This window comes from Pteropus vampyrus, unplaced genomic scaffold (assembly GCF_000151845.1).
Source record: "Pteropus vampyrus isolate Shadow unplaced genomic scaffold, Pvam_2.0 Scaffold2, whole genome shotgun sequence".
NCBI classification, from domain to species: domain Eukaryota; kingdom Metazoa; phylum Chordata; class Mammalia; order Chiroptera; family Pteropodidae; genus Pteropus; species Pteropus vampyrus.
Window position 1 is genome coordinate 17,594,755 of NW_011888783.1, and position 23,396 is coordinate 17,618,150.

Sequence of the window (23,396 nt, forward strand, 5' to 3'; positions counted from 1 at the left end):
TTGAAATATTGTCTGGATAAATTAAAATTCTTAACATATCTCAACGACTAAGAATACATTCCCCAAGAGGGCAGAGGAGTACTATATTTAAGTACATACTCTTCTAACGAAATAAAAATGCACATGGAAATAGTTTTACTAACATTTTTACATGAATCTTTTAAACAGCACTACTCTCTAAATAGTCACCTCTCTCTAATTAAAGGATCTCAAATAGTGCCTGATTTTCTAAGTTACGTAATTTTACCTTAATCTTTCTAGATTTTTATTTTAAGCAGTAGTCTTTGAATGAAGAAATTCATAAGTCCAAAGATTCTCTCTAATGACAAAGAATGTTTAAATACAATTAGTAATATTTTTGAAAGCCAACAACTGTTTTCCAAAAGACTGGTACTTTTTTGTTTCAAACTGGATCACGAATTATTGAATTTTCCTACAATAGTACTGAACTTTTATTTGAGGTTTTCTGTTTCTGAAAAGCAGACATGATAGATTGAAATAAAAGATAATTTATTGCAATGCTTACTTTCATGTGCAGAGAGAAGCAGTGTAATTGTAATTTACAGTAGCTGTCAAGAAAAATCCATCACAGATGACATTAAAATGACTTATTTTGCCTGAGCCACTTATTGTTTAAATGTGCATAATCTAATAGAAAGAGATTATTTTTAAAAATCTGCTTTATATTCTTCTAAATTAATATCAAAACATATACTTATGAATTAAACATTAAAAACCACTTATTGATACTTTCATCATGACATTTACAAGTATATGTTTAAATTATTTTTGATTGAACTGTCATATGTTTGTGATGCATGAATCTACACATTCACAATATTCTCATATGTACAGATCATATCATCTAGAGATAATGACAAAAACACAGATTTAGAAATATTTTAAAGCGAACGGGCTACAGTGAGGATAATAACACTATAACCTAAAGTTCACTAGCCACCCCTCATGCAGCAAAAGGACACATAGAGAATTGTTTTCATTAAACTACTTTAGCCAATACTTCTCCAGAGAGATTATCCTATCCTTCAGGCGTCAGAGAATTTCAAAATTTCCTGTAAAGATCACCAGGTTTTTGGTAACATTGTACTAATAAAAGATGCTTGAATGTTCTTTTCATGATGTATCGGTAGCGGGAGGCTATGCAAAAAATGATGAATATCTTAAAATATACGAGACTGAGTTGAAAGATGTTTGTAAACCTTTAGACTGCAATGATTCCATGTACTTTTGCCTTAAAGGTGGAGATTGCTTGTTTATTTACTCCATTAAGATGTTGCTGGAATAAGAAAAGGTGAAATAATAGATGTCCAGAAACATTGCTTTAACACATTAGAATAAATATTTGTTAGAATCGGGGCCAGTTTCCTGCCCAGTAACAGACGTAAACCATCTAAATAATGAAAATGTATTAGGGTAAAAGTAAAAAGTTCATTGTCTGTTATTTTTCTCATAGTTTTGTAAGTGCAGTTGTTGGGACTGATCTGATTTTCAAAGGAGCTTGTACATGCAAATTCATACTCTTCGAAAGCTGACCTTTGCATCCAAATAGCTAAAATCCAATGTCACTTTCAATTCTACTCTTCTTCTTTTTTTTATGTAGCTAGAATTAATGTAGTGAATATGTAATGAAATGCATTATCCTGCATGGAGATTTATCAGATTTTCCGATTGAATGCTATGCTTTGCTAGTACTAGCTGGAGTTCACCTGCATGTTGGTGTGGCGTGTGGCTCTTTTTTGTAAAGAGTTAAGTCATACACAAAAAAAGGGAACAAAGGTCAGCACCCAGCCGCCACTTGAATGTGAGATTTTTCTTTTTATTCCCCTTGATGTATACTAGGCTCTGTGTTATTAGTCTTAATGATGGAAAATTGTAGTGTTGATACAAATCTTTTTTTCAAAGTAGTAGGCGGGAGCTCCATTTGTTAGTAAGTTTTTTTGTGACTAAAAGCCACGGACAGTACATTTATGTAGCAGTAAAAGGCCTAGATGCTCTTTCCATAGCAGAGCTAATTATTCCTACTGTGACCTTACTGATCTAGCCTGTTCCTAGTACATCTCATCTGCACGCCTGTTCCTCTGTGTAGATGGTGTCAGAGAATATGAAAAACCCTATAATGAAACCATTTTCATGATGGAGAAAGGCTACTGGAGTTGCACTTGCTACAAAGAGGCTCAATTATATGAGTAATTGTGATAATTTTCTACATTCATAGCCTTCAATGGGGAAAAAAGAATGAGAGCCACAAAGGAAAATTACTTTAACAAGAAAGTACAGAGAGTAAAAATGGAAGAAGAGACAAAAAGGGGAAAAAATAACCAGAAAAAAAGTTTAAAAAATAGATCTGGAGGGAGGAATAGCGAGACAGGGAGAACAACAGAAATGCTCAAAAGCCCATGTGCAGCTGTGTTGCACAATTAAATTGAATTTTTTTTTCTGCAGTTGATGAATGTGACTACTGCAAATGTGCCTCTGTAGTTAGCTATCATTTGTTGTTCCGTGACAGGAAAAGGATAATTACCTCTCAGAGAGAATCAAAGGCTGACATGCCCTTTAGACACAGCCATGAATGCAGAGCTCGATAGAATGCTTGAATAAGAATCTAGTGTTCTCTGCCCCCTTCTACTGAAGAATAAATTTTGTTAAAATGCAAGAGCACCACCAGTAAATTTGTTGAACCCTAGGTGTTCAAAAATATGAGGTACATCTATCGACTCATCCCATTTGCAAAAATAAAACTGCATTTTGAATTCATTTCTATTATATTCATGGACACTAAGATAGTGAGATATGCATTAAATTTCTTTTCTCAGTAGGGGTCTGATTCAACATTTCCTATGAAAGAACAGAGAGACACTATCCTTTTTTCCCAGGCTAGTTAGCCTATAATTTAAAACTGTCAAAAACACAATTTTGTTCAAAGTCTTCAATAAAAGCTTCTCAGATATAACCCAAAGAGATTTTACTAAAGTTTGATTCAGACACTGTTACAATATTTTTAAAGCCATAAATACATTTAACTGATATTTTACTGCCTTTTTTTTTGTTAAAGTATTTGAAGTCTTATGAAGAAAAAAGGCACCATCTTTTCAAGGTGACTAAGCTGTCCATCCTTTAGACAAACTGGAAGTATTCAATGGTTCACATTAATGAGAACGGTGCTTTAAAAGGTAGTGATGTGATCATCTTTAACAAAATGCGTTACTTTTAAATGAAAACATATATTCTGCATGTCTACTTCAAAACAATTATGGAGAAAAAAAGATCTAAAAGTAGGTGACAGATTACAAAGGAAAGTCTTGAATTCAGAAAATACACATACACTTAAAAAGCAAATGTAGAATGCTGTGTGGAAAATAAACAATGGTTTACAGAAAAAAATGAACCTGGCAAAAAAGGACAGAAGATCACTCTTTCAGGCTATTTGCTAACCCACTAATTTGAAAGGTAAGGCTTGCTTTAAGCTAATGCTTTTTACCTCTGTATCATAGGAATACATGTCACTTCACTCCTTTATAAAATTTAGCTTTTCTCCTGTCTTATTAATGAAGTGTGAGGATGCTTAGCCCCTTCTTAGGTACTTTCTTCCCTGTTAGGTGTGATTTTTGAGTAAAGGAACACTACAGACACGCATGTCAAGCTAAAACTAAAGCGGTCATATAAATATTGCTTGCTGCTCCTATAAGTTTCTTTGCTGACCCTGATATAATTCACTTATTTTTAATCTTTTTTTTTTTTTTTTTTAACCCCAGAAACAACATTGCAGCCTGGCAGTTCACATACTGATATTAGACTGAAATGATGGTTCTGAATCATAAAACATGTCATCAACTTTATACCAAGCCACGAATAACCTTTGTACCATTTGCCAACCCTCCCTTTACTTGTCAGTGTAAGGCTTACCTAATTGTGTTTCCAATTACGGAGAAGGGAGCCCCTGCTCTGCAAGCTGCAATCGCTTCATCTCTACACCTCTTGGCGACCGCCACTAACTTTTTACCACATTCATCCACATTGCCGACCAAAAATGTTTCAGAGGTATCTCCATGGTAGCCATTGTAATAGACCTAAACACAGGCAGAAATTTAAAAATATGTCCTTGTTTAAAACCCTATTCTCCTAAACTATACCCTGTATTCATTTATGTATTTAGTAGATTCATGTGTTACACCCTTCCAGAATTACTCTTAAGTTTATCTACAAAAAAAAAAGAAAATAGATGTACTGAAACCTTACAGAAATTTAAAAGATGAAGCCATACAATAATATTACAAAATTTTAAAATAAATAAGTAACTAGTATGGCTATTTCAGCATTATAATTAGTAATGCTAGAGTAACATTTTTATTCCTGACTTTACTTTTGAGAAGACAAAACTATATATGCGAAAATTAGTAACCAAAGACACTGACCCACAATTATTACAACTGGTTTAGAGAACCAGAAGTATTTGACATAGTGAAAAGTCATGAAGGTTAATGTCACGAAGATACCTTATCTTTTATTTACCAGTTCTATACTTGGGAGTGATAGATAATGACAAGAAGAAATAAGATAGATATGTCAGTGTTATAACAGACAGTAAGAGAATTTAGCTCCAAGAACTGAAGTGGCTCAATATAGGAATGAAAAATGTTGCTGGAAGTAAATCTTAACAGAATGTTCCAGATAGCGGAATGTTAACAGAAAACACTATATGCCAATTTTGAAAGAATTAGAATATAACAAAACAATGTTAAGAATAAAATTGCAAAAAATATAATTTTTTCAGTCTTCAATGATTCAGAGGTCTCTGGTATCTTGAAAGATACCAGATTCATTATAAAAATCAATAATTACTGAACACTATAATAAGCGTAAAAGGCAGAAAAGACTGGTTGAATATTGATCCATTGATATAGGTTGGAATTTGCCATTTTGTATAAATTTGCCCTATGTAATTATTTTTCACATTTCTCTTTCTCATGAAGTGGAATGCAGAAATTGTTATAAAAATATATTTACCTGAACTTTCTGTTTTAACACTGAATTAATGTCTTAAATCTGTATACTATTCTCCATTAAAAAAAAAAAAAACATAAAAAACCTCCCACACCCTGTGAGGGAAGCAGAGAAAGTCTTTATTATGTTTTCATTTTATAAGTCAGGAAACTAAGGCAGACAAGTAACTTGTCTAAATTTAGTGGCAGAATACAAAAGTAGATCCAGATTAATATGGTGGACTACTGGCCTCTGATCCAGTGTTTTCTTTACTATATCAAAGCACCTTAATTACCTTGCAGTGTTTTATAGTTTATTCCCATTTGCAATCCAAGAAAGTACAAGTTCTAATGTTATATAATATTTACTAATAAAAAAGTAATTAAAAATTTTTGTAACTGAATGTTTGTATAACTGCTATTTAGGTAAAAATGTGTTTTAAGAATCTTGGTTCGATCCCAGGTTTCGGCACCCCCCAAAAAAAAAAGAAAAAGAAAAAGAAAAAAAATGAGAATAAAAACAAAAAACAAAACAAACAAAAATTTTAATTTGCCTTTTTGTATTACTTTTGCTAGCTTTCAAAATGACCAGTTGAGAGTGGTTATATAGCAATAACAATACTTTTGCAAGTCTGTGGCAGTTATCTATAATTACTGTTTGTACCCACAGACTACTCGTTTTGTACTTCATTAATTTAATATTTATTGAGCAACTACTATAGGGTGTCACACTGTCTATTTTTTAATATTCAATTTCCAAGGGAAAAGAAGTCTATTTTCTTGTGTTATATGCTAAACATAAACAATTATAAATTGCAATGAGTATTTTCTGATAAAATCTAGGATCTCATAATGGGGTCTTTCACTTAATGAACTATTTCATAAGAATATAATTTAAGATACTGACATATGTTTCCTTGACTCCTTCACATTTCTAGACACTTGAAATTATTTCACTTTGTTTTATAAATTTTGCAATTATGAAATCATTTTAATGTTAAAAATGGAAGTGTGTATTAAAAATCTTCAGGAAACTTTAAAAAGACATGGAATATTCTCTTTGGATGCACTAGAAGCAGTAGGGAAGAGCATGTGTGATTTCTTTCAAAGCAGCAATATTTCATTAGAGGGTGATTAGGTGAGATAATAAATGTAAAACCCCCAGGTCAGGTAAAATCCAAAAGAAAAGTGTATAGTGAAAAGTACTTTATTTCAGGTACACTTTGTAAAATACCTCCTTCTACATGATTCCGAATTGGAAAGATACCAACAGAATATGGGTAGAGCAAATGTTCAAGTATTCCAAGTAGGACAAAATGACAGAGAGAAGAGTATCAGCAATAAAAGAACCTTTGGCTATATCTTCACACAAACTGATATGAAGAAAAGGTTGAATTAATTTAAACAACTAAATATGTGACAACTCAACTACTGAATGCCAAGTTTCACCTCATTGCCACTTGTACCTAAGTTTTATAGTCTGGATATAAAATAACTATTATTAAATATATTTCCTAATTAATAGAAACTGTACTCCTATAATGCTGTATATGTCAATTAGTTCTCATCCAATGTTTAAATTACATTTATTTATTTAAAATTTGTTTATTAATCATCAGATGTATAGGATTTATTTACAGTCTACATCATTCAAAGGTATCATTACCAGACTTTTTAATAAAATGCACTGACAAAGCACAAATCATCCAAGTCTGAGAACAGTCAAAGGCAAAGAATATTAGAAAAGGTTAGAGCTTTTACAACTTGCAATTTCTAGGTTAAATTATTATTATCAGTAGTAGTAGCAGTAGTATTTTTTTAAAGAAAGGCTGTTAACCATTTGGTGAAAACTTAAGTTCAGAGAGAAAACCACTCTGCTTGTATGCTTCAAGTTCAAGGCTCTCTATACCAGAAATAGAACAATATGTTACTACCTTCAGGGATTTTAATAAATCTAAGGAACACTGCTAGCAAAAGAGTTGCTGTCCAAATAGACTGACACACACAGGCCAATGTAGCCCCTAATGACAGAGTAGGATAATGACAGGCCCCACTCAAAATCAGCAGGAAGAGGAAGATCAATCTTGGCAGAGTGAAGGAAAAATGCTGGCTTTCTTCGCGTTAGCTCATCTCATACATATCTAGCTTCAGCAGCTGCCCAGTGCTGTGGTGCTCTGCATTAACTACACAGTGGATCAATAACAATTACACCTTCTCAAAAACATGACACATAGCAGGATTGGGTTGACATTTCACTTAGGCCAACATTGATCTCAGTGCATCTGATTCCAGCCCTAAATTCAAGTCAGGCCTGGGTTTACTTGGAATAAACACAGAGTTAAAGACAAAAAAGGAAACCAGCTGCTTGCGTCTGGGTCTAGAAGTAAACAGCACTTCCATCGGTGCAGTTCACATTTTCAATCCACTCTTCTTCCTGTTGCTACCAGCAATTCTGAAGTTGATCAAAGACTATTTTTTATATGATTTACTCACTGTGACATCTATGTTGATAATATCTCCATCCTGAAGAGGTCGACTGAAACATAAACAGGAAAAATTGGTGATAGGCAGATCTCAATAAAAGGAATATAAAAATAAATACCTAATGACTATCACAAACCTAATGAATTGCAAGGAGAATTTGAAGTGGAGGAAGAATAAGTGGAATAATTATCTAATCTTTAAATTATGCTGGTCACATCAAATTTTATGAACATATTGCCATTGTTTAAAAATCTGCTGTTATTTAAAAAATGTACTTATCAGTTACCTTAATTTTGCAAAGAGCCAGAACAATAGTTGATAACCAATATTTACCTATATTTAGATTTTTACTATTTATATTGTTAAAATCTAAGAAGGTAAAAGAAATATTTAATGCGCAATCACTTCCTTAGATTATATACTGCTTTAACAAACAAATGGGGGTATTATGCCCAATGAGATGCCAAATACTTCAAATTTTTTGTTTTACCATAATCTGCTTCAAAAGTTTACAAAGGGGTTTCAATTAAACTGTAATGTCTTACACCATATGTTATAAATCTTAGTTTCATGTTTTAGTTTCCAAAAGAACAGTATGTTATTAAGCAATGAATACCTGTCAGGAATACCATGACATAGCACGTTGTTTACAGAGGTACAAACAGATTTTGGAAAACCTCCATAGCCTAGAGGTGAGGGATAGGCATCATGACGGATGATTTCCTGATGAACAAGAGCATCTATCTCTTCAGTTGTCATGTCAACCTAAAATATTAAATAAAGAAATTGCGCAGCGAGAGTTGAAGACATTTCTCGTATCTACTGATTATGCCTTTAGCTACAGCACTTTCAGGTGAGATTGTATAAATTTACTCTGATAAACTTGTAGTACAAAATTTTAGTTAATTATGACTAACATTAAAATCCTAAATTGTGCCTTTTTGACAATCGTTTAAGTATATGATGGTGTTATGGACTATCAGGAAATGGAAATTTTAAACTCAGAACATTTGTGAGTCATTAAATGATATGACTCCTTTGCAGCCTGAAGATTTCAAAAATATGTTCTTAGGCAGTTCCTTCCTCTTCTTCAATGGTTGGTATCCTGGGCTAACAGAAGCATATACATAAATACTCAAAAGGCTCTTCAGTTTAGGTGATAAAGTAGGTCAACTCACACCTTTTTATCTCAGCGAAATACTACATGGGTTTTGCAGCAATGACATGGAGATTATGAATCATCATTTAAAAACCAGTCTGATACATTTTTTACAGATTTGACTGTCACTAATTTTAATTTCTTTCATGACTAAATATGTCATTGTACTTTATAAAAATATTTTTCTCTTACTAGGAGGTACCCAGTTGCTCCCAAACTAAAAGAAAACTATAATCAAGTTTTGTGAGCACGTTAAACCTATCTCCATAACCTCATAAATCATTAATAAAATTCTAAAACAAAATCTTTTATTAAAAATAAACTTTTTTCAATAATTTTCTTTGTGTTATTTTATATTCACATATGTTTAGCTATGTTACTATAACAAGTTTATGATACAGATGATACTTTAAGTAAGTGATTTCACGGTTGAGTCTCACTTCCTAAATTCTGCCCACCTTTTGGAAACTACAGCCCCATATTTTCTTTTATGATTCTTATATAGCAGGGTGTTTCAGATTATTCTGAAATAACTACACCTTGTAGTAAGATAGTTTCACATAATTACATTGCTCTATTACCTATAGCTCTGTGTATCTGGTCTGATCTTTCTTTGCAGAGCAAATGCAAGAAAATAGGAGACAAAGGCTGAGGCACAGCAACTCTTCAGGCACACAGAAATAATGGGGGAATAAAAACAGAAACTATACGCAGAAGGAAGGGGGCAAAAGTCAGAGCCAGCTACCATTGATCGACTTGGATAGGCTGAGTCCAAAGTACCTCCAGAATTCTGCTACTTAAAATTGAATTTGGATTTTAAGTAGCAGAATTATTCAAATGACCTCTTGAATAAACATAAAATAATACAATCCCTTTCCCCCATTCCAAGGCTTTACTTTATTATTAACAAATTAGATGTGTACAAAAGAAGAGTGAAAGAAAAACGAGAAAAAGAGGAGGGTTTGTGGCCCCCTATATAAGTCCTGCTGAGGCTTGGTGAGACTCCACCTTTAAACTCTTCCCAGCCAGGAGGAGGACATGACGGGCCAGCTGACAAGCCTGACGAAGCCCTTGAATCTGATCTTCATTCTTAACTTCTATGCTGTCTCCCCAGTCCGGTACAATGCCTGTCGTCACATAGTCTGGCTTCTTTATGTGCTTGAGGAGAAAGGATTGAAAACGAAGATCAGAACCCAGCGCACGACAATGGGATCATTTTTTCAGACACAGCCTCCTGCTTCATGGAGTTCTGCCCTTCCTGCCGGAGCACCGACCTCCGAAGCCAGCACAACAGACCCTCCAGGCTGCCCCCAGTTCCTTCCCCTGCCCTTTTGAACTTAACATTGCCTGTTAGTGCTGCCTCTGGATAGTCTGTTAACCTTACTGTGCTTTGAGTCAAACTGGACTGAAGTAGACTTCTGGTCAAAACAAACAGTAGTTTTCTTTTCTTCCTTCTCCCAACCCCATTAAAAGTATATTGTCATTGAAGAAAAATAGCATCAAGCTTCCAAATTGTCAAATGGCTAATTAAGAGCACTTTCACCTTCTTAACACAAAGATAAAATTTATGCAAAGGATAGCTCACAACACCCTCTCTGAATGAATCTATGTAAAAGGCTGACTGTCAAGGCCACTGAAGCCTATTACGTGCACACTTCCTTACACTTTGCAATTGTACCCAAACTAAGAAGGGACTAGAGAACAACAAAACAGCTTTCTTTTCTTTTTCTTCCTTTTTTAAGTACATAAAAAAAAAACACCTAGAACATTTCTATCATTTGTCAAAAACTAAAAAAATGCCCCAAAACTCAAAAAAGTCAACTCTTGATCACTCTTGTAGAACATTCTCCATCACTTACTTAAATCCATGGGTAGTATTCAGAAAACAAACACTATCTTACATACAAAGTTTCTCTAATTCTCAAGATTGTGCATAGTTCTTTACAAACTACATAAGCATTGCTGAACAGTACCCAGTAAGGCTACACAGCTGCTGGGGACAGGAAGCAGAGAGGAATAACACTGTTTAATTGACATCACCGCAACTCTGGAAGGGCTGAGGTCAGGGCTCTGCTCTTTGTGATGTGCATCATCACACAGGATTTAAGGACCTTCACTTACTCTCACATTCTGATGGGCCTTTCTGACAGGGAATATACCATTGCTTGGGTTGGCACAGCTGAGTTATGGATGAGCATCTCCTACAGTTATTCCACTAGTGCCCACAAAAGCTCACTCACAGACTCTGTGGTCTTGTCTCTACTCTGCTTTGTGATCTGCAAGTTATAACTACAGGCAGGTCTGTTGGGTTGTCACTGAAATTCTAAAATGATACATTCATCTCTCCGGAGATTTTTCTTTTCTAATGAAGGAAATACCAGGAACATACTCTGGGCTCTGGTGGCCTGTCTCATCAGCCCCTGCCACAAAAATGGGCTATTCACCTTCAGGAAGTATAATATACTTAATGTGGGTTCACTATAAAAAAATGCAAAAAAAGGGGAGAGCAGGTGATTTTTGTGACAGATATGTACTTCTTTCAGCTATTCTCATTCTTCCTAAATGACCCGCATACCTCCTTTATATTGCATTTTTAAAAAAGGATAGATTGTCTTTCCACAGAACTGTAATCTCTGGGAAAAAAGTCAAAAACACTCTGAGACAAGATGTTTTCTTTAATTTACTCTAAAGGAGATTCAAAGACAGCAGCATTAATAACATAGAAAGTGTAACAGGCTTTAGGAAAAAAAACATCAACTGTATTAGTTTCAAATAATCCCTCTTGAATGATCGCAATTTTACAGTCAATTTTTTTCTCTAAAAGAGTAAAAAAAACACATATATGTAGTTTTATCTTCATATTAGAAATTTAATACACAAGTTTTCATGACAGAAATTTTAATTCTAAATAAACTAAGCGGTTGTAAGCTCAGCTCTTATTTTAAAAAATTAATGTTATAGAACTGCAGAATGTTAAAACTTCTCAAATCACAATTTTAAATCATAAACCAAGTTTAAAAATTTTGATTCAAATGGCTTAGAAATTAAAAGTGTAAAAACATTTAATCACTTCTGTGGTTAACCTTTATCTCGGCTGAAAAAGCAGCAGATAATAGGCAATACAGTACCTTAGGGACTGGATGAGCTGAAGAAACTGCAGCCGGCAAAACTATACTGTATGAAATATCTCTTTGTCTCCGGAAAATGAAATTTCTTCTTTGTTGACTGCTTGACTGCTTGTGTGAGAAGATATGATTGAGTGGTGAAGAGAAAATTCTATGACAACCTAGGAGCAGAAAGAGACATATTTTAAGTAAAAAACTTAACATAGTGCTACATTTTAAGATGTTGCATTGTTGTCTAGTAAACCATTATTCCAATCCTCTATAGGCTCAAAAAGGAAAAGCCCCAAATAGAAAAGAAAGCAGTGGTACTCTGAGTTCTAGCACAATAGTAGCACAGCATAATTATTAGCTAATACCATGTTTACATAAATGTTTGACAATGGAAAACTCTACTCTAATAGGCAACAAACATATAGAAACATCTGCTGAGCGCCAGGTCTGTAAAAAGAACAATTTCTGCTGAGGTAGCTTACGAAGCAATGTCTTAGATGACACTAGATTTAGAGCACTGTTTGGGTGGCTTTTCATTCTTTAAAGCCGTGAAGAATCATGGACAAATTGCCAGCTGCACTTTTTGCCCTCGATCGGATTACTACTCTGTGTTAACTTCACATGCAGCGAGGCATCATACTGAAATTTACTGTGATGAATGCTCAAAGCAGATAAAGACTAAATAGCAAAAATGTAGGGTGTGACCCTGAAAGAAAACAATAATAGGGTCCTAAAGTACCCACAAAAGGAATTTAGAAATATCAATCAAAATTTTAAATGCATATATCTCTTGATTCAGCATTTCATCTCCTAGAGTCCTAGGTACCATGCAATGATGGATATGTGAAGATGAACCCTACTGCAGCATTGTTTGTGGTAGAAAAAAATGGAATTAACCCAAAAGTCCATCTATACAGGACTCGTTAACTATATTATGTTATATCCACACAACAGAAAACTATGGAAGTATTAAAGAGAAGAAACTAAATCATCTCCAAGTATTGATATGGAAAGACGTCATAGCACATAGTTAGGAAAATAGCAAATGCTGAACTAGTATGAATAAAAGTCCATTAATCTAAAAAGAGCTATACATTTATATAAGCTTGTATATGCCTATAACATTTCTGAAAATTAATGTTCATCAATAGGGTTTATTTCTCGGACTGGGAACAGGGAGGAAGGCTTCCTGAGTCATTTTATTTTCTTCTATACTGTTAGATTTTTTAAATCATCCACTTGCATTACTTTTATAATTAAAATAATAGTGTAAAAAATCCCCAACATGTCATAATTGCACATCAGGGGTCAGCAAACTACAGTTCAAAGATCAAATCTGGCTGTTTTTATACAGCCATGACCTAAAAATGATTTTTATGCTTATAAATGGTTGGGGAAAAAAATCAAAAGAAAAATAATATTTTGTAATATGTGAAATATATGAAATTCAAATTTCAGTGCTCCTAAATACTCATTGGAACATAGTTACCCTCATTCGTTTACAATTGTTAATGGCTGCTTTTGATCTACAGTGGCAGAGTTGAGTAATTGTGACAGATTTGGCCCTTTACAGAAGTTTGCTGATTCCTCATCTAGAGCACTGGTTCTTAAAATGTGGTACTCAGACTAGCAGTATTAGCATCATTCAGGAAAAAGATGCAAATTCTTGGGCCCCTTCTCAAACAATGGATTCAGAAATTTGGGGATGAGGCCAGAAATCTGTGCTTTATCAAGCCCTCAGGGTGATTCTGATGCACACTCAAGTTTGAGAATTATTGGCCAAGAGTAACCTTTCAGCTGTGAAACATAATGGAAACACAAATTGCAGGTGAATACTGGTCCCAAAACTCAAGATCTCTAAGTGAACGAGGAAAGGTCACCGATGCAAACAAACCCCAATGGTCAGTGATTCAGTGTCATAGTTTCACTCAATTATAAATTGAATTTCCATAATTTAATTTAATATTGTTGACTCAAACTTACAGAGGTATTTTGGGTATTATTTTAAACAATTCCAAATATCTGACAAAATGTCACTAATAGCACCTTTTTATTTTAAAGTAGCTTGATGTAGGGACATAGACTCTAAAGTTTGTAAAGTATAATATTTCCCTAAGGACATCACTAGCCCTTGTACTGTCAGGTGATATATGAGGGTCAGGATAATATCCTAGGAAAAGCAGATGATTAGAAAACAGAAGTTTGGAATTTCATCTCAGCTCTGTGTGGCCCTGGACAAGTTTTTTCTTTTGACTCTCAGGTGAGAATTAATTGGAATACAGTATGCGAAAGTGCCTTGCATTTAGTAGATGCCCAATAAATGATAGTTCTTCCAAGAACAGTTAGAAAGTAAAACGAGAAAGAAAACATGGGCTCTGCTATAGCTTCTAATACTGAGCACTTATGTGTAGGCACTTTACGTATGTTAGCTCATTAATCTCCATGAGAAGCACATGAGTTTTGAACCTTATTACTCCATTCCACAGTTGAAGAGAGCGAGACACACAAAGGTAACTTCCCCAGGCATATGCAGTAAGTGCCAAAGCTGAGGAAAAGCAGGTCAAATTGCTCCCACAAAGTATATTACTTCTCTCACACACATGAGAAAAAATAAGCTAACATACATGGAAACACCCAGAAAGTGTGAAAGGCATCATAAAACTATTAAAAATTACTTCTATTATTATTTTTCCAAAAGGAGTTATGGGTTGACCTAATCCATCCACTCTCTCAAGGCAAGCTCCCTTCGTTGATTCCATGAGAAGTTGTTTGGGCAGCTTGTGAATGAATATGTATTGGAAAATCTGGGTTGCAGCTAAAGCTAAGAAAGATTCAGGTGAAATCAATCTATGACTCTGCATCTGTAGGTAGATCCAAAGACAAACTCACAAGTATAACCTTTTTGAGGAAAGTATGTATTATGATTACTATTAATAAGGACAACACTAACAGAAATAGTAACAATAATAGTGGTTAACATTGAATAGCCATATAGTGCTAGGTGCTCTACGTACATTATCTCTTATCCACTCTTTCAGGTAGGCAGGCAGCTGTCGATGTCACTATTTTACATATTAGGAACTAAGGCTCACACCTCTGGTGATAGATCAATGGCTACCTCAAGTCTTCTAAGTCCAAGTCCAAGGCTGTATCTGCTATTCCAAGCTGCCTTTCAGCGGTGTGCAGGGGCAAGCTTCACTTTAGAATGTGTTTTTCAGGGGATGGATTTTTGAGGAAATTTTTTTTTCAATCATGAAAAAATAAATATCGTTTAGAGTGAAGGTACTATTCACGAAAATTCTTAGAACTGATCTAATTGGGAGGCATTGTGGTAATGAAAACAGCATGAGCTCTGAAGTCAGCTCTGAGTTACCAAAACTTCTGGGCCCTGCTTTCTTTCCCATCACATGGGAATAGTAGTGCTTTCTTCACCACTAGGCTGTTGTGAGCATCAGCTGAGATAGTGTATATGTAAACCATATTTAAAAAGTAGGTGCTCCATGAATATTAAATTCTTTTCCTTTCCCTTCTCAACTCTTCGACATGTTTACCTGTGGGCCTCTAAATTTATTTATTCTTTTATTCAACAGCTACTTACTGAGCTCCTCCTATATGCCATGCTCTGGCCTCAGGGTGAACAAAGTGACAAAATCCTTGCTCTCATGGAGCTTATATTTTGTGGTGGGATACAGACAAGAAGCAAACCAACAAATACATTAGATTATATCAAATGGCGATAATGCGTGATGAAAAACGGGCCAGAGTAACACAGCATTGGATGATACCTTGGAGTTGACTTCTACTCCTGCTCCTGCCGAGAACTAACTATGTGACCTTGAGCAGTGACATTAACAGTGAACACTGATGAGAGCTTACAGGTGCCAAACTCTGTGCTGAGGACACAGACACTACCCAGTGATACAGAAGTCTTAGTAAAGTGAGGGGGGTGGACTTCATAACCTTTGAGGTGCCTTTTATCTTTGACATTCATGCCTTCACTCAGCAGCATTTGATTGTCAGGCTACATACATCCCAGGTAATGGGATGATATAGACGCTGATCGATTTTAGGGCTCATGAAAATTTTTTTCAATGTGGCTGATAACACAAAAGAGAGATCATCTTTATCAGAATTACCAAGTTCAAGTACATAGTCATTACTGGGGGAATCTTTTCTATGTACTTAAGCTTGAAGCATGAAGTCATCGGGCCTCTACTAGGGCATCTGGATGAAGTTTTTCAGACATTCACTTGTAGGATGAACAGTGCTACTAATGTACCTGTCCTGTCAAATGATGGACTCACTGCTGAAAAGATGTAGGCACACCCACATGTGACTTAAACATCGGGAACACAGCCGGAACATATCCAATTGGTTGACAATTATGGTTCAGCAGTGTACTCAGCAATTTCATTTTCATATGTTACTTTTTTATTTGAAGCAAAATCTTCTTTCAATCTAATAAAAGATATTCTATAAATGTAGTTATAAGGTACCATACCATGTTTATTCCACTAATTATTCATTACAAACCAGAAAATAAATCTAGTGTTTTCACAGGTGAAATGCAGAAATAGGATTAAGTCAATACATGTCTTTTGAAGACAATGGCCCTCCAATTAACAGGGCCATAAAAAGAGACAGGGGAAGCAGCATCCTCAACTTTATTTATCATATTGTAATTAATCAATAGTAATTAACAATTTTTCTTAATGCAGAGTGAGCAAAATCAGAATCTCCAGTCCCAATGATATTCAGGGTCATAGGATAACCAACTACAGTATCTGCTTCAGATCATTCTAGAAAATGTTTGTTGAGTTTCCTATATATTTCCTTTCTTTATAAAAGCACTGCTTTGTATACCTAAAACTAATACAGTGTTATACGTCAATTCTATCTGAATTTTATAAACAAACAAACAAACAAACAAATAAATAAATAAAATCATTGCTGATACATTCTTTTAACTTTATCTGACTTCTCACTTACTACCTTCAGTGTTATGGCTAATTTGATGCACAACGTCCATCATTAAGGGCAGAGGCACCAGCCTGGTTTCTCATCAGTCACAGGGCTGGTCTCTGTCTTCTGGGTACCATCATTCACTCAGCATCTATGGCACACCCTCTTTTGTTACAGCTGTTTTCAGGAAACAAGGTTCAGGTGTGTACTAGTTATTGTAAGGGGCAAGTTGATTAAACTGAAGTTTAGGAGAGACATCAGTAGGAAACCATCAGAAACCTCAGGAGAGTAGGAGAGCCCCAGATCTGCAAGGAGCTGCTTTGGACTAATTCCATCTTAAAAGACATAATCATACTGAGTGTTGTTACTGTTGATTACGTAACAGAAACTTTGTAGGTTTTCTTTAGGCAGTAAATCTATACTTTATTTGTTATGAACACTAGAATATTTTCTGTTATCAAAGGTAATAATAAGAATTATTTTCAGTGTCACAAAAATTCTATCAGCACCTAGTTTGAGCTGAACGCTGAAAATTATAGGCAACTGCTTCTTCCACTCCACAGAGAAGCACACCGTGCAGTATGAATGTCTCTTGAAATTGCTATATGTCCTCTGAATCCTGCGGCACGTTTTTTATATTTTAAATATGTACTTGCAATAAAATCTAGGTTATAGTTTTAAATATGTTCATGTTTGATAATAACTTCAGTTTCTAAAAGCTGCATTTTATTTCCCTTTACAGATTAGGTCTAAAGGTGCGATTAGAATTCAAGTATGATGGAGGGAGGAATGCATTGTGCTGTTGCACAAATATGCTCTATATTTACTGGCCCCTTACTCAGGGTCCATTTTAATTGTTATCTGCTCACGCATTGTATACCACATAATGAAACACTTCCATTTCACCCACTGAGCCGTTGGTTTTTATGTGCACCTCTATCGATGACCCTTAATTAAGCCGATTTATGCTTGAAAATGCGAGTTTTCTTTTGGTCAGCAAGTATTTTTAGAGAGAGGTCTGAATGAACTTTCAAAGAGATATTTAAAATGCTTATTATTTTAAGCAGTAGTAACCCTGAACGAAGTATATTTATCCTCAAGTGTAGGCTACCAACACCTATATTTTTCATTGTACATTTCCAGGTAAGCACTTTCACCCTGCAGCATACCATCAATCCTCAGTTATGCTACATTTCAAAGGTATCAAATATCTGGGTAGCAAACAACACAATAAAGTAGCCTGTACTACTTTACATTAGCTAACAAATGTGGACCAGAGACAATATGTGATTTAAAAGACATCCTGTAAAATGTCTTACTGAATATATTTTTTCATAATGATCAACAAATGCCAAAGTCTAGTAACAAAACTATTATTTATAGCATATCAACATCTAATTGATTTTACAAATGGAGGCAATTATTTTGGGTGAAGGGAGGAATGCCTGCCAGATTTAAATGATTTATGATTACTAAGAGAGAAAACAACAATGTTTTGCTAATTCATTTTCAAAAACGGCTCTTACACTTATTGATAATTTAAATTTTAAACCAAATGATTTGCTTAAATAATACATTAACTTAAAACAAGGCAACTTACTTTGTGACAGCAAACTGAGATATTTTTAACTGTTTAGAAATATTGCTTCCTACTGAAGCTTGGAAAGGCCTGAACCACAGAAATACATTTTCAAGGCGTAGATTTAGAACCACAGAAAGATCACACTTCATGTACTCCAACCAATTAACCCAGGGTAGGAGCTCAGGCTCTTACAGCACTGTGTGCTTCCAGTCTAAAAGAGAATAGTGCAAAATTATCCATGCCTTATATTTCTTTGACTAAAACATTGTCTGCTTGATAGGTTTGATAACTTGCACAAATGTTGCAAAAGACGAATTAAATATTCTGCGTCACTTGATATAACTCATTGATTTTTACAATCTGGTACCAAGATACATATTTCAAAAGCAAATGAGAAAGACTGAAGGTTGCTTTCCATTTCAAGGAGACTATAAAGCAGAAGAGAAACTCACATTTCACAAGAAATAAATAACCTGTGCATTTGTTGGGGGAAAAAAAAAAAAAAACAGCTAGGGGAATGCCCCAGGCTGAAGCAGCTACTGATTGGGCAAAGCTAAAGGACAAGAGCCCTTGAAACTAAACAAAAGCAAATTCATTCTGTTGACAGATGTTGATTACATCAAAGCAACAAGGAACTCCCCAACTCCAATTTTTTTAAAACAATTAATATCTCACAATAATCTATACAATAAGGACAAAGTAAGTTTTAAAACCAATCATAATAAACATTATTAAACTTGTTTTTTTTAAAGTTTCAGTTCAGTCGAAGACTATTCTGCTGTGTTTTTAGTTATGGGCTTCTCCAAACAGTGGTTTATTCATTCCCATGGACATGTCTGAGGAGCCAAGCTGGCCATGCCATCAGCCCCTTCCTTCCAGGGGTTAACTGCTCTGGCGGCCAAATAAAATACAGAGCGAGCCATGTAATTATGGAGACAGTCAAAGGGCAGGCTCTATTTTGAAATCTATTTGCACAGACAAGGTCTTCCAATTGAGCTTACAGGAAATAAGCTGGTAAAGAGCCTCCTTTTCCCCAGATGCTTTCCACACTTTTTCTCCAATTCAGGAAATCATGGATATGGACACCATACACCATTGCTTCCTGGATTTCAAGCTAAGATGCCATTACAAGGAAAAGAGTGGATCTGTTTCACAAACTTGTAAAAAACATTCCCCGTAACCACCCCCCCACCCCCGCTAATTAACAGCATTTGGGAGCAGCCTCCGAATGATAAAGCTACAGTGTTTATTAAACAACATTTATAAAGAGGATGCAGGTCCAGTTGTTATAGAGGTGTTAGAAAACAGATCATTTTCTTTAATGCTCAAAATAAAGCACATAGTTGAGTCTAAAGTACATTGGCATAAATACTTGCCTGAAATAAAGATTCTATTTGACCTCCAACAGGGTTGTCCTTGAAATTATTTACAGTTAAGATTGCTAAAACAGTAACAAAGATTCCACAGAAATAAAAAAGAAGTGTGTGGAATATTTTAAGTGACCAAAAAAAAAAAAAAATCTCAAGTCACTTTTATGGTGAAACACAAATTTTGTCCTAGCTGCTTAAAGCTCTAAGTTTGCAATATCTATGAGACTTCATCATTCTGGTATTAAAATAGGATTGGGCCACTACTATTAATAAAACTAAGTGTCAAAGGAAAGTGAGATACCAGCCTGTGGATGTCAGAAGCCATCATGGAGCCATACAGCAGAGCCTGGGGGTTCTGGTTCTAGAGAAGATGAGCTGGAAAGTCAGCCACAGTCAGAGTACTTCTGGGGAGAGGAAAGGCAGTGGCCTGAGGGCACCCTCTTCCAATAATAACAACATTTAAGAATGATGCCCAGGTCATGGCAAAACATGACCTTCCCCAAGGCTCCCTCAGGAAGTTGGCTCCGTGCTATAACCCTCCTCCCTTTTAAAAAATTATCAATAGCAACTGATATAGTATAATATCAATGACAAGTTCAGAAAGGGTTTAGGAAAATATTTCATTTTGCTTCTTTACAAAAGCTAATTGGATAATACTACAATTCATTAATGTCCAACTCCAGCACCCAGGGACCTATGATTTAACCGAAAAGCAGTCCCCTCTTCTTGGGAGAATAAAACACCCCCAGCCTACTTTGGAAACACAGATCACACATGGAGTCCAATTTTGGAGAAAGTCCATATAAAAATATCATAAGTTTAAAAAAACTGATATCATAAGAAAGTCCTTTATTTTTTTAAAAGACTATTCATAAATACCACTTAATAAAGTAAATTTATGTTTGTGGGCCTAGAAAAAAATTCCTTTAGGCTGGCCCAACCACAGCTCCAGGAGGGTGTCAATGATTACAGTAAGAACTCAAAGTCTAAAACTAAAAGCAGATCTTTGGGTGGATAAGTGGAACTTCCATAGAAATGATTCATTTGTAAAAGGAATTAGGGCTATTGCGTGAAATTTCTCCATTTAAGATAAAAAATGTTTACTTCAAAATTTAAATCTAAATTCATCTTTATAATCATAAAATATTGAGCCATACTGAAATAGTATATGCTTAGAAAATCCCATTGTCTTTCAGCTAAAGTTTAGAGAAAAGCAGCTTTTTAGCACTTCAACAATACATATACTCAGGCAACTTCTTAGACAAAGAAATATTGTATTCTCCTAGGGAAAATAAAGGAGTTGTTTATTAGGTCTGTGGTTAAAATGTAATAATTCATTCTAGTTGAGCCCTGTGAAAAATGTCATCAAAATATCATTTTCTTTGCCAGATTTTCTGGATGCCGTAATGTCATTTAAATACAGAATAAAAGACAAGCTCTGATCAGAGTAGAAGTATAACACCAAAATGAACCAAAAGCAAAAGTTGTTCCAGAAAAGTAACAAAAAAGAATTTCACATAGTCCTGATACCCAGAGAATGCACACCCCTAGGTTAGCACAGAACATCTGGCAAACTTCAACTTCCCAAAGACTCTCTCACAAAAAAAAAAAACAAAAAAAACAGCCCCCAAAAAACCATTCCTGTTGCCTCACACACTTTTGTTAAAGAAGAAAATAGAAAATTTTTACATTTGAGCACACAAGTAAGAACCAGAAAGAGCAATTTCACAGATATCACACACTGAGTTCAATTTTGGGGAAAGTCCATATAAAAATATCAGAGGTTTAAAAAACTGATATCCTAAGAAACTCCTTTATTTTTTTAAAGACTATTCATAAACACTACTTTCATGTAAAATACTACCCAAAATATTAATAATTTGGATAAAAATATTCGGTAATAGAAGACATTGGGACTTATAGTTTATGAGCGAAGTAACAGCTTTAATATGAATATTTTTCAATTGTACTAAAGCATTTGAAAAGAGTGTAATTTTAGTCTTCATGTTATAGTAGTGTCAATTGAATTCTATATGCAACATGCTCTAGTTATATTGTTGGATGTATTTCTTTTTCTCTTTTTTCACCTCTTTTTATGAGCCATTTAAAGTTATTTATGCAAACAATTGGTATAAAATGGCTTAGAGCTTTGACCAAACTGCAGTATCAATGCCAAAAAAATTTCTACATTTTAATATTTTCCTGAGAATGTTTTCACTGTACAACTCCCAGTGAAAGGCATGAAATAAAAAGAAAACATTTGAATATAAATCCTACAGTGGTTATTTTGACAATTGTGGGAGTTTTGTCTCTGCCCTATAACCAGGCAATAGGAGTGGAGTGGTAAGTAGGTAAGTAGACCAATAATCACAACCTAAAATGAAAAAGCTAAAGCTCCAGGAAAACAATATATTTCCAAGCTTCTGTAGTTGAGATTATATAGATTAAAGACAATAGAAGCCAAGATCATGCACCAAGAAGTTATTTTCATGAGAAAAATAAAGAGAAAATATACAGTAGCTTCTTCAGTAAAAGAAAAAATTCCAAAATGATCTGAAGGCAGCTTTTTGGATTGATGTAGTTATGTTGCCAGAAATAATTTTATATTCAATTAAACTATGTAGACTTACTTAACCATGTGAATAAATAATCACTCCACGGCTTTAAGGCATTAATGCAAAAAGTACAATATATTAAAATAGTACAGGCTTAGAAGATGAGTCCCATGGAAGCCTGTTTATAAACTGGGTCCTTGTATTTTTTTTCCTTAGATATGGATGCTCAATTATAAAACCATTATTTTTTGTACTAAAGATTAAAAATTAAAACCACCATCATTGCTAACAAACAAAACGTGTACTCTTTAACTGTGTAAGGCAGGCTGCCTCTCATATTTGAAAACACAGTGTTACTTGAAAACCTTAGCTGACCAAGATTATTCACACTTGGTGGAATGACAAATTCACCATCTCATTTTTAGATTAAAGTCTTCAACATAATCACAATACTGAAATATATTTTATATGTACAATATTCAAAACAGGTTTATTATCGAATGTGAGGTGTACTGAACATTTCTACCAGAGTGTTACAGAAAGAAAACCAATCCCCAAATGCCTAAATAAAACATAGCTAATTTGGAGGTAAAAAGAAGGAAGCAGTGTGGAATTTAAAACACTATATATTTTGTTTGTGAATGCATCATTGGATTTTCCTCTAAAAATGTCTTTGTAATTGTATTTACTTGAGTTGTTGCTTAAATTTGTTTTCCTTCCCTGAGTTGGGTTACTAGGACAAGTTAGTTAAACTCTCGAAGACTAAGTTTCCTCATCTGTTAACAAGACTACCTTTCTCACAGGATTGCTATGATAATTGTATGACAATAGGTGTAGAAAGGGGCACAAGGTTAGCACTCGATAAATGGTAATCATGATCATTGGTTGCCTGACTGCAGGAGACAGTCACTCCAAAATGGACTAATCAGTAGGTATAAACCAGCCTGAATTTCAAACTGCGCTTTAGATAATTCATAAAGTAAGTACTTCACAAAGGATTCATGAATTCCTACATTGGGTCCCAAAGCTGCTACTTAAAAACCACGTTATCCAAAGCACTGTGCCTCTCCTACCTTCATCAAAGAACCACCCTGACTATCAAATGAGACTGCAGATGTGTAAGTGCTTTACAAACTAGACAGCATCTCATGGTTGTAGTGTACAGAGA

At 34.7% G+C, this 23,396-nt stretch overlaps 1 protein-coding gene across 3 annotated transcripts in view; it reads right to left on the bottom strand.

The window, feature by feature from the left end:
- The window catches only part of METAP1D (methionyl aminopeptidase type 1D, mitochondrial), a 67,637-nt gene that overhangs the window by 5,722 nt on the left and 38,519 nt on the right, over positions 1–23,396 (bottom strand). For all 3 annotated transcript variants that reach the window (XM_011357558.2, XM_023529499.1, XM_023529498.1), the window contains exons 2-6: positions 11,772–11,929; positions 9,652–9,801; positions 8,101–8,249; positions 7,494–7,536; positions 3,925–4,088 (exon numbers count right to left, since the gene is read on the bottom strand). In XM_011357558.2, the coding sequence (XP_011355860.1) occupies positions 3,925–4,088; positions 7,494–7,536; positions 8,101–8,249; positions 9,652–9,801; positions 11,772–11,929 (664 nt within the window). The remainder of the gene's footprint in view (positions 1–3,924; positions 4,089–7,493; positions 7,537–8,100; positions 8,250–9,651; positions 9,802–11,771; positions 11,930–23,396) is intronic.